Source organism: Tyto alba, unplaced genomic scaffold, assembly GCF_018691265.1.
Source record: "Tyto alba isolate M040663 unplaced genomic scaffold, T.alba_DEE_v4.0 Super-Scaffold_30, whole genome shotgun sequence".
Lineage (NCBI taxonomy): Eukaryota > Metazoa > Chordata > Aves > Strigiformes > Tytonidae > Tyto > Tyto alba.
In genome coordinates, this window is record NW_024881305.1 from 7,399,030 (window position 1) to 7,409,809 (window position 10,780).

The window sequence follows — 10,780 nt, forward strand, 5'->3', positions numbered from 1 at the left end:
TAAAATGACAAGAAATCTTACAGAATAGGGTTAACAAAGCCACTCCTTACAGAATACCATAAAGCCCTGTTAGAGTAACCTATGTACCTCAACCTTCTTCAGTTTTACCACTGTGTACAACATGGCTGTGACTCTTCATGACACTGTACAAAGTCTGACTCCCCGTAACCTTCAATAGAGCGGATGGGAGTGCTGTCGACATGCTCTTCAAAAAACAACTCCCGAGGCTGGCCAGAGTATAACTTTAAAAACTGTAAAAAAAATTTAGTCAGATAGAGCTGCACCATCTCCTGTACTGAGCAGCACTGTCATCCCAGGGCAGGACGACAGTGCTTCACAGAAGGAAGTTCTACACAGAAAACAAACCTTTAAATACCCATACTTTGTAACTAGTACAAAGTAACAAACAGTAAAAATGGGTCCCAGCAAAAATGTAACATTTCATGCAGGTTAATTACCTGACCCGCAATTGCCCCCTCACTGGTGCAGGTACCAAGGCTGCCAGCCCCCCGGCCCGGGGGCCTCCATACCCCTGACTCTTCTTACAGGGACCCTGGCCACGGGGGGCCGAGGGGGGAACCCCAGCGAGGGCAGTTCATGACTACGGGAACACATTTCAATGAGAAAACACACTTCTACTTCTGTCTCGAGAAAGAAACATGCCTGTTCCAGTGAGCTCCATGTACCCTGTCCACCCATCGCTGACACTGCAGAGCTCTGTTCACTCACAAGTGAAGTGACTGTCAAAATCTATCAGACAGAAAACTAACTCACATGTAAAGAGAGCCAAGAACTAAATAATTCTCTTCACTGCAATGTTCCTCTTAATGTGAGGTAAGTAGCAGAGTCCTGGAGTCTCTGAACTGGTTTCTGAATTATTTACAATTCTCATTAAGAAAACTCTCCAAAACACATCCCTGAACTTTGCTCATTTCTGGTTCCATCAGTCACGTCAGTGTCTGGTGACAATCACTGCAGATGCCACCACTTCCGTGACTCCCGCATACCTTCCCTCGCCCTGTCCCCAGCCCACAGACCCCCCACCCAGCCCCACTCACCACCTGCAGCTGCCCCCACACCACATGTGCTTGCCAGGCCCAGGGAAGGGCTGCTAATGCTCCCGCTGCTTAACAGCACAAAACCAGCAGCAGGTATGGCAAATGAAGCCAGAGAAATACTTCCCCTATGCCCTGAGCAAGCATGCTTCTGGGAGCAGGGGCCAATCAAGACCCCAGTCCAGCAACTGCCCCCACGACTGTCCTTAACACCGAAATAAAGGTCTGCAGTGCCTCTGGCTTCGCCTCGCTCTGCTTCACTGAAACCTGCATCTCCGTATCCGCCGCCTCAAGCAAGAGCTCTGTTAGGAAGAGGCAACCCGCCTCATCCTGCGCGCTGAGATAAGCTTTCCACGGCTGGACACCAGCTTTGCTCATCGCAATAGTCTGGATGTGGACAACGTGAAGAGCTGTCTGTATGGTGTCTGGATGAACAGTCCCACACCAGGGCAGGGAGAGGTGGCAGCTCATGTCCAGGCTCAGCCACGTCTTCTCAAACTGTTCTGCAGTCAGGTAAACATCAGGAATTAAGGTCAGGCTGCCTGTATCAGGCTGAACCTTGAGGACTTCTGTATTCCCGTCAGAAACCAGTGACTCTGAAACAAAACCACACACATCTGAGATGTAGCATATAACGTGCAGCACCCAATTTCACCAAGAAGATCTTAGGGACCCCTCAGATGAGGAAGGCTGGAAATCACAGCAGCTTCAGCAGCATCCCCTGGGCTGGTGAGGTGGTGGTCAGCCATGCGTTGCACAAGCTAGAACACCAAGTCAGCATTCTCAAAGCACAGTGACCTTCTTCCAAAGAAAGCCACGTGAGAACATCTACTGACAAAGGGAAAACAAATCCCAGATGAAGGTGAGGCAGGTTACCTGTGTCTCTGTTCCTGGAGTCAGTACAAGGAGAACGAGTGTAAGAGGGTTCTGCTGGCTGGTGAGCAGCCACGAGTGCCCAGCATTCTCTGCCATAAACTGGTGCAAGAGTATTAAACTCTGAAGCCCATGTATTCACAGGTCGCTCGGTTTGGTCTTCGAGGAGCCCCAGAGAGGGGTCAGACTTGGGGCTACACAGGACCCGTTTCACTTCTTCCACACCAGACTGCAAAAGGCGATAGTAGAACAATCCACGGTCTCGTACTGCCATATCCATCTCTTCCTCTGGGAATGAGAGAGATGCAGTTTATGGAGAACTCGTATCATCCAGATTTCCCCAAAGTACTGACCCTTAATTACTAAAAATGGATGCTCAGGGATACAGTGTAAGCCTGTTACCCTCACCAAACAGACAGCTAGGGACCAATTAGCAGCCTAAGGCTTAAAGCCACCTTACCTCGCCATCCTGGATGGTCTCCTCATGGCTAGGGTGCTGACACACAGCACCCGTGCACTGGGGACACAGCCAAACCAGGTCCCAGAAAGCCTGTACTACAGCTCCAGAGGAACAGAACGGAGGGAACCCACCTATGCAGTAATAGAGCAGTCTCCCTAGCGTGTCCTGACACTCAGCAGGACGGGACAGGAAGAGTCGCACCAAGGCTGTCAGAAGCTCCATCTTCACTGCTGGGAACATCTCCGATTTCACATTCTCCACAAAGTCCTCTAAAACATAGGGGGCATTCTGTACTTTCTCACCATGTGTGCCCAGCAGCCAGATCAGCGCTTGCTTGCCCTGAAGGAACCGCAGAAAAAAATAGCAAACAGGTGCTGTTTACCAGAAAGGCAGCATAGACATGAAAGAAATGGGTATGAGAGAACAAGTCTTCTGAAGATTTCTGATCTTTGCCCACCAATCGCGAGCCAAAGGAAAGCCATACAACCGTTGTCCACCCACCCTCCACAGCCACCAGCCCACGGCACAAGGCCACCTCACCTCGCTGTCCTGGATGGTGTCCTCACAGCTAGGCAGTGCCCGACAGACCGCATCTGTGCACTGGGGACACAGCCAGACCAGGTCCCGAAAAGTCTGTAATACCGCTGCAACGAAACAAAACGCTCATTCCCCAAGAATTACAAAACCACTAGGGGAAAAACCCACATAATTCTGAAACACCCCAACTGACAGACTCTGCAAATCTTAGCTAGGGAGGTCAGTGCCTTGCTTGTGACTATGATTTGAGACACTCTTCGTCAAAGTCCTGTGACACTGTTTGTCAGAGCAAAGTTGCACCAAGTCTAAAATAAAGCACTGAAACTTCAGATTGTTCCTCTGGCTGCTGGAAAGTAATCTCTCTCCTGGACATTTCCCAGCCTTTAAAAAGACACTGACTCATGATGCTTCAGACACACAAGGTTAGAATGACAAATTAAAACTAAGACCAATTCAAAACGAGTCTCACAAACTTTAGGTCAAAATTTAAAGGTTCTGCTGCCCACTTACAGAAACATCAGCAGCTTCTGAGATCTAATTCAACAGCTGAGTACAAGCACGTGGTTTTCAAAACTGAAGGCCAGACCATTTAAACGAAGGGGCAGAAACAGCAAAGATAGGATGATAGATCTGAGGGCAGCAGAAGAGAAAGGGAAGACTGGGGGTACAACTGTCATTATATGAGGAACGGAAATCACAAAGATTTAAGAGATCTATTGATCATCTTGGCCCTCAAACAGTCACTAAAACGTCTCTGCCGAGTCCCTCGTTCCCTAAATCAGCAGGCAGCAGCCAGAAAGGAGCCTTCACATCCGACCAGGAATGCAGCTATGACCATCTCCCCCTTCACCACAAATAGTAGTTCCTAAGGAAGGAAAAACTACAATGTCCGGTCACACTACATACCCCCAACCCCAGCAGGAAGACTTCCATCTGAAGATGCCAATTAAATTAAAAGCCAAATGACTTTGACAGCCTTAAGTTTGGGATCACAAGCCCCAGCAAGGCCACTTCATGAAAGTATAATCCAGGCAAACAAGGTGCAGATGATTACCTGAAGTGATATGTTCCTGCTGAAGTCCCAGGAGCTCTGTCAGAATCCCCACGCACTGCTCTGTGTACGTCCTAGCAATATTGCCTGTGGAGGTGCCAAAGGACATAAAAGTCAACCTTTTATCAGAGTGAAATAGGAACCATGAGCCCAAATATTCATCTCAAACTCACTTTAAAGAAACAGTATTTCTCTTTTCCTTTTTGACTACAGTTTCTGAAATGAGCTTGTTCTCCTTACAAGGGATGTCTTCCTTTTTCTGAAGCCATGCCTCAGGGGGAGTCTGAATTTTTCTTGAATGTAACACGTAAGAAAGGCATTTTAGCATCCCTGGCCTTCTCCTTATGAATACTATAGTAACTTACCTATTTTAAAGCTTACAAAACCAAAACTGAAGTGCCCCAAATCACCTTACTCTGCTCCCACCACAACTCAAAGAACAAGCAGGTATTAGAGCAGCTCCTCCACCCACTACACAGTTTCACTCAATGCTATAAGGTTCATTAATAAGATGAAATGACACGATTTCTTCAGGGCGTCTCATCAGAGCACGGGCAACCGAACGAGATGCAAGGACATTATGCACAACTTGAAATAGTTCAGTGCCAGGACTTCTGAACAAATCAAGCACAAAGGTGGTTTAGAAACACACTCACACAAAACATTCCTGGGGAGGCTGGTCTACAGAGGCCTGTGCTGCTTCAGCACAGATCAGTTATGTGGCATTTTCCCTGACACACTGCAGCAGAGAAAGGTCCACTTTAAAGATCTAGGGTTGCAGCTGCTCCCGAGGCAAGACGCAGCTCTCACCTATGGCGAAGATCGCCCCTTGGGCAAGCTCTACCGATACGTCAGTGCAATAGCCCCTCAGCTCCTCCAGCACTTGCTGTACGTTTTCATCGTTCACCAGCTCACACAACACCTCCATCTTCTGGCATTTGATGTAGTGGGGCTCTGAATACGAACAAAAGAACTTTTTGTAGTGGCTGCTAAAATGGCCAGGAAGGCTGCCAAGGATCTGACGCACGTGGCACAGTGCAGTGAAGCAGAGCTCCCTGCTCTCAGAGGTGCAGGCAGACAGCAGCGGTCCCTTCACTCTCACTAAAACATCTGCCTGCACATGTGGGTACTCCCTGGCCAGCACTAGGAAAAGCTTGGTGGCTGCCATCACAACGCTGGCGCTGCTGCTTTTGAGACAGCCATCCAGTAAATTGAGTATGTCGAAGAGTTCCTCCTCACTGCGGGGTCTGTAACGCAGAAGGAAGGTAAGCACCTCACTTTGCCCCCACTGGTCCAGATCAGCCATCCTGCCAAGAGAATAAACACAGGAGTGTCTGCAGGAGTCAAGAAGTGCTCAGAGATCTGCGCGGTGCAGAGTGGAGGCCTTAGCCTCTGAGCTCCTTACGGTCTCTGTTCCAAACCAAATGCCATGCTTCAGAAGCAGATACCTCAATTTTATCTCAAGAGAATCGACCAGTTTATGCACACAGGCTTAACTCAGCATCAGCCATGTGCACTTTTGCTGGTGCTCTAAGCCAGACAGCAACACTGGCAAGAAACCTGGGCAGAGCAATACGCCTCTTTTGCTAGATCATGTAGAATTACTTGCAGAGAAACTAATTTATTCGAGCAATATTATAAGTCATATAAGGTAAGTTATATATCTTTCAATGGATTGGGAGAAACATACTAGAACATACCTGTCCCACAAATATATCACGTGCACTGACACAAAAAAAAAAGAACCCCAGAAAACCTAATCACATTAATGTACAATTCCAAAACAAACCACCAGCTGAAGCAAAGACTCCCTGGAAAAGCAAGGCACCTCCGATTTCTCTTAAAACCTTATCATAAAAGTAATTTAGTTTCTCTTAGGATGGGCACCTCCATCTTTGGGTGCCTGACTCTTCCCTTCACGTTCTGACAGGAGCTAGCATGCAAAGCGCAGGAACAAGAGCGAAGCTTCCAGCACCGTCTCGACATCAAAGAAAACAAACCTGTTGAGGAGATGATGGGCAATGGGTTTGTTGATGACAACTCCTCCCTCCTTCTTCAGGATTTCTTCTAGGGCCCTCAGACAATTCACAACTACAATAGGATCCTGGTCGCGAAGCAAACTGTATAGCTCATTCACCAGTGCACCATCTGCAAAGAGGTAGAGGTTCTTATATCAAATTCTGCCAGCACGCTGCAAAGCAATCTCTGTCTGTAAGCCTTTATTTTGAACAAGAGATACGGCTTGAACTGGGAGAGTAGCCAACACCTCTTCCAGCTCCGCGGTAGCACCTGCCCTCGGCAGAGCTTTCCCCGGGGGGCAGCGATGGGAGAAGGGCACCCGGCCGGGCAGGGGCCGCGGGGCAGCAGGCACGAGGGGGGGCAGGCTGCCCTGCCAGGGCAGTGCCTGGCGTCTGGCTAACGATCCGACACACCGCGCCGCGCCGGCCCGGCGCCCTTCCTCCTCCTCCTCCCTCCCGCGGTCCCGCGGCCGCCGCGACCCGGAGGCAGCGCAGCCAGCCCCGGGCAACCCACGGGCCCGCGGCCGCTCTCGGCCGGCCCGTGCCCCCCGCAGCGCAGCGCCGAGCCCCCTTACCCACTTCCGAGTCCCCTTGCAGCTTCACCATCTTGGCGCAGCCGAGCACGGCCGCTCTCCGCACGTAGGAGGCCTTGTCCCGCAGGCCGCTCAGGAGGGGCTGCTGCAGGTACTCCTGGATGCCGGGCATCCTGCGGGCGAGCGGGCGGGATCAGCAGGCCCGGGAGCCCTGCTGCTACCCCGGGTGTCCCCCCCTGCCACCCCGGGTGTCCCCCGGCTGCCGCGGGTCTCCCCTGGCTGGCCTGGGACCCTGCCTCCCCGGGTGTCCCCCCCCGGGTCTCCTCTGGCTGTCCCAGGTCCGCCCGCCCCCCCGGATCTGCCCCTCCACCACTCCGGGACCTCCAGCCGTCCCCCCCCCGGGTACCCCGCCCCCCCGGGTCCCCCCCGGCCGCCCCAGCTCCCCGCCCCCCCGGATCCCCCCCGGCCGCCCCAACTCCCCGCCCCCCCGGGTCCCCCCCGGCCGCCCCAGCTCCCCGCCCCCCCGGGTCCCCCCCGGATCCCCCCCGGCCGCCCCAGCTCCCCGCCCCCCCGGGTCCCCCCCGATCCCCCCCGGCCGCCCCAGCTCCCCGCCCCCCCGGGTCCCCCCCGATCCCCCCCGGCCGCCCCAGCTCCCCGCCCCCCCGGGTCCCCCCCGGGTCCCCCCCGGCCGCCCCAGCTCCCCGCCCCCCCGGATCCCCCCCGGCCGCCCCAACTCCCCGCCCCCCCGGGTCCCCCCCGGCCGCCCCAGCTCCCCGCCCCCCCGGGTCCCCCCCGATCCCCCCCGGCCGCCCCAACTCCCCGCCCCCCCGGGTCCCCCCCGGCCGCCCCAGCTCCCCGCCCCCCCGGGTCCCCCCCGATCCCCCCCGGCCCACCTGAGGCCGCACATGCTGCGCAGGGCGAGACCGCGCACGGCGGGGCTGGGGTGCGCGCAGTCCTTGCGCAGCGTGTTGACGGCCAGCAGCGCCAGCTGGGGCTGCCGCGGGGCCTGCGCCCGCACGTACAGCGACACCAGCTTCTTCTGCACCACGTCGGCCGCCGCGCTGGCCTTCACCATCTCCGCGAACAGCGGCGACACGTCCGCGCCCTGCGCCATGTGCCTGCGGGGGGACACGGGGGGACACGGGGGGACACGGCTCAGCCCGGCGCGGCCGTGTGTCTGCGGGGGGCACGCGGCTCAGCCCGTCCCGTCCCGGCGCCCCCCGCCCCGCCGTACCGGATAACGCGCAGGACGGCGGCGCGGTACCGCAGCCGGTCCGCCTGGACGTGCGGGTTGGCCAAGGCCCGGCGGAGCTCCCGCAGCGCATCCTCACCGCCCAGGTACGGCATGACAGGCCGCGACAGGCCGCGACACGGCGCGACAGAAACACCACCGCCCCGCCCCGCCCCGCACGTAACGCTCAGCCCCGCCCAGCACGCTGCGCGCGCACCCCGGCCCCGCCCCGCCCCGCCCGCCAAATTCGGCGGGAAGCGGCGGGCCGGCCCCCGCTGCCTCCGGCGGGATCCCGCCATGAGCGGGACGGTGATCGCCGGGACGCCCATCGCCGTGGACTTCTGGAGCGTGCGGAGGGCGCCCGGCGCCCGGCTCTTCTTCCTGTCGCACCTGCACTCGGACCACACCGTGGGGCTGTCCAGCACCTGGAGCCGCCCGCTGTACTGCTCGCCGCTCACCGCCCGCCTCCTGCACCGCCGCCTCCAGGTACGTGCGGCCGCCGCCCCCGCCGCTCGCCGCCCGGTCCCCGTCCCCGCCCCCGGCGCTCACCGCCCGGTGTCGTCCCCCCCCCCCGGCGCTCGCCGCCCGGTGTCCCCCCCCCGGCGCTCGCCGCCCGGTGTCCCCCCCCCCCCCCCCCCCCCCGGCGCTCGCCGCCCGGTGTCCCCCCCCCCGCGCTCACCGCCCGCCCCCGCAGGTGCCGCCGCGCTGGATCCGCCCGCTGGAGGTGGGGCAGAGCCACGTGCTGGGCGAGGAGGTGACGGTGACGCTGCTCGACTCCAACCACTGCCCCGGCTCCGTCATGTTCCTCTTCGAGGGCGCCTTCGGCACCATCCTCTACACAGGTACGGGGCGGGCCCCCGCCGCGGCCCCCGCCGCGGCCCCCGGCCCGCCCTGACGGCCCTGTCCTTGCAGGGGACTTCCGCTACACGAGCGCCATGCAGGGCGAGCCGGTGCTGAGCGGCCGCCGCATCGACCGCCTCTACCTGGACAACACCCACTGCCACCCGCGGCGGCCGCTGCCCTCGCGGCAGCACGCCACGGGCCAGGCCGCCCGCGTCATCCGCGCGCACCCGCGGCACCACGTCGTCATCGGTGAGTGCCGCCTCTCGCCGCGGGGCCGCCCGTCCCCTCGGCGGGGGCCCGCGGCACTCACGGCTCTCCTCGCAGGTGTGTACAGCCTGGGGAAGGAGGCGCTGCTGGTGGACCTGGCCGTGGAGTTCAGCACCTGGGTGGTGGTGAGCCCCTGGCGCCTGGAGCAGATGCGGCTGCTGGAGATGCCCGACGTGTTCACCGCCGAGGAGGGGGCTGGCTGGATCCGCGCTGTGGACGTTGCCGAGATCCGCTGGGATACCCTCGCCAGCTGGAACGCGCTGCGCCCGACCATTGCCATCATCCCTACCGGCAGGCCCGTGAAGGCCACCCACCCCAACATCCACCCCATCCCCTACTCGGATCACTCGTCCTTCTCGGAGCTGTGCGAGTTTGTGAAGTGGCTGAAACCTTGCTCGGTCATTCCGATTGTGAAGGATAGCATGTGCCAGACTTACTTTCAGGAATACCTGAGTTCTTCCCCCCGGGCGCTTCCTGACCTCAAAATCCCAAAGCCTGTGCAAGAGTCTGTACAGCAGCAAAGCAAAAGGAAGGGACAGGAACTCGTGCATCTCTCGAAAAGAGCTGCCTGGCATTCTGTGCCCCGAGGAGTTGTTTATGAGTCCCCAGAGAAATATACTGAGAAACCCGAAGAGTTTACAGGTGTTAAGGTTCCTCAGCAGAACTGTTGTGAGGCAGCTTTCTGCTCTAAAGAAGGTTGCAGTTGTCCCACGTGCAAGGAGAAAGGGAAGGAAGAGATGAGTGGAGAAGAGCCAGGAGTAGCAAGAGCAGCTAGTGCTGCTAGCCAGGCGCCTGTTTCTGATAAGCACTTTCCAACTGGATTTGCAGAGCAGTATCTACTTACTCCCTTGAATGTTCTAAAGCAGAATTCCTCACACGAATTTGACAAGCTGGTAGAAGAGTTCTTTAGGAGGGGAGAAACATCCTGAAAAACTGTATGATGCTTGCCAGTGCCAACGCAGTTGGTAGCAGTGATTTTGAAGGTCTTGCTGCTGTATCCCATTTTCTGTGTTCATGTTTCCCCTCAGGAGAGGAGCTCTGCTGTGGAGTTCTACTCTTTTTAACTCTCATTAGAGGACGAGGAGGAAACTAGAACCAGTTTGTAGGTGTTAGATTCTTTTTCTTATTGATTTATTTATTTTTATACTTCTGTTGGGTCTCCACACTAAACACGGGCAGTGCAGTCCCACTGCGTGTGTGCCTTGTATCCACTTTTTGCAGTGTCTTACTTGTTTCTTGTGACAAAAGATACTGCCAGGTTGATTCAAGCTGAGCTGCAGAGGGCGTGAGCTGCCTGCAGCTGAAAGTAATTGATGGGGATGGATGTGATGAAAGAAGCAAAAAGTGGGGAATCTGAGAAGCCCCAAATGTTCTTTCTGTATGTCTGTAGTGCATCATTGACAATGAACAGTTCATTCCAAGCTGCATTGCAAATATGTATTAAGGTACCCTTAATAATGGTGCTTAAAGAAATGTAGAAAATGAAGTGCCTCTGAGTCTAGTAATCTATTTTCTATCTATGTATCTACTAATACCTCCGGACAGCACTGCTTTTGCATCCAGCCAGCTGCAGCTGGATGCGGTTCTGCTCTCATGGAAAGCACCATCATCATGTTAACTGTGAATGGTTTTTCAGGTTACTGGCTGGAAAAAGCCCGAATGGCCTGGGTTCCTGAGTTCTGGATTTTCCAGAATGGGTCACTATAGTCTCTGCAGCCTCTGCACTCAAGTCTGCATGTCTGAATTCTGCTTGACTGCAGAGTGCTCCTGGTAGCCGCCGGCATTTTGCTAGGCCCACTGTGGCCTTTGCACCCACTGCTTGTTCTTATCACGCAATGGCAAATGGGATGGAAGATAATGAAACATCTGCTTACTGGTGTAAAGTGCTCAGTCTTAGCAGCATTATTTGGAA

The 10,780-nt window shown here is 56.2% G+C and overlaps 2 protein-coding genes across 2 annotated transcripts; one reads left to right on the forward strand and one right to left on the reverse strand.

The window, feature by feature from the left end:
• Positions 1–1,047: 1,047 nt before the first annotated feature.
• AP4B1 (adaptor related protein complex 4 subunit beta 1) lies at positions 1,048–7,874 on the reverse strand. Its single transcript, XM_042800135.1, has 10 exons — positions 7,762–7,874; positions 7,421–7,645; positions 6,570–6,700; positions 5,977–6,124; positions 4,787–5,283; positions 3,980–4,063; positions 2,929–3,032; positions 2,520–2,727; positions 1,932–2,216; positions 1,048–1,651 (listed from the first exon to the last, which is right to left on the reverse strand). The coding sequence occupies exons 1-10, from the start codon at positions 7,872–7,874 to the stop codon at positions 1,224–1,226; spliced, it is 2,223 nt and encodes a 740-aa protein (XP_042656069.1). The 3' UTR covers positions 1,048–1,223.
• Positions 7,873–10,354, forward strand: DCLRE1B (DNA cross-link repair 1B). Its single transcript, XM_042800137.1, has 4 exons — positions 7,873–8,244; positions 8,453–8,600; positions 8,671–8,850; positions 8,926–10,354. The coding sequence occupies exons 1-4, from the start codon at positions 7,873–7,875 to the stop codon at positions 9,795–9,797; spliced, it is 1,572 nt and encodes a 523-aa protein (XP_042656071.1). The 3' UTR covers positions 9,798–10,354.
• Positions 10,355–10,780: the final 426 nt, after the last annotated feature.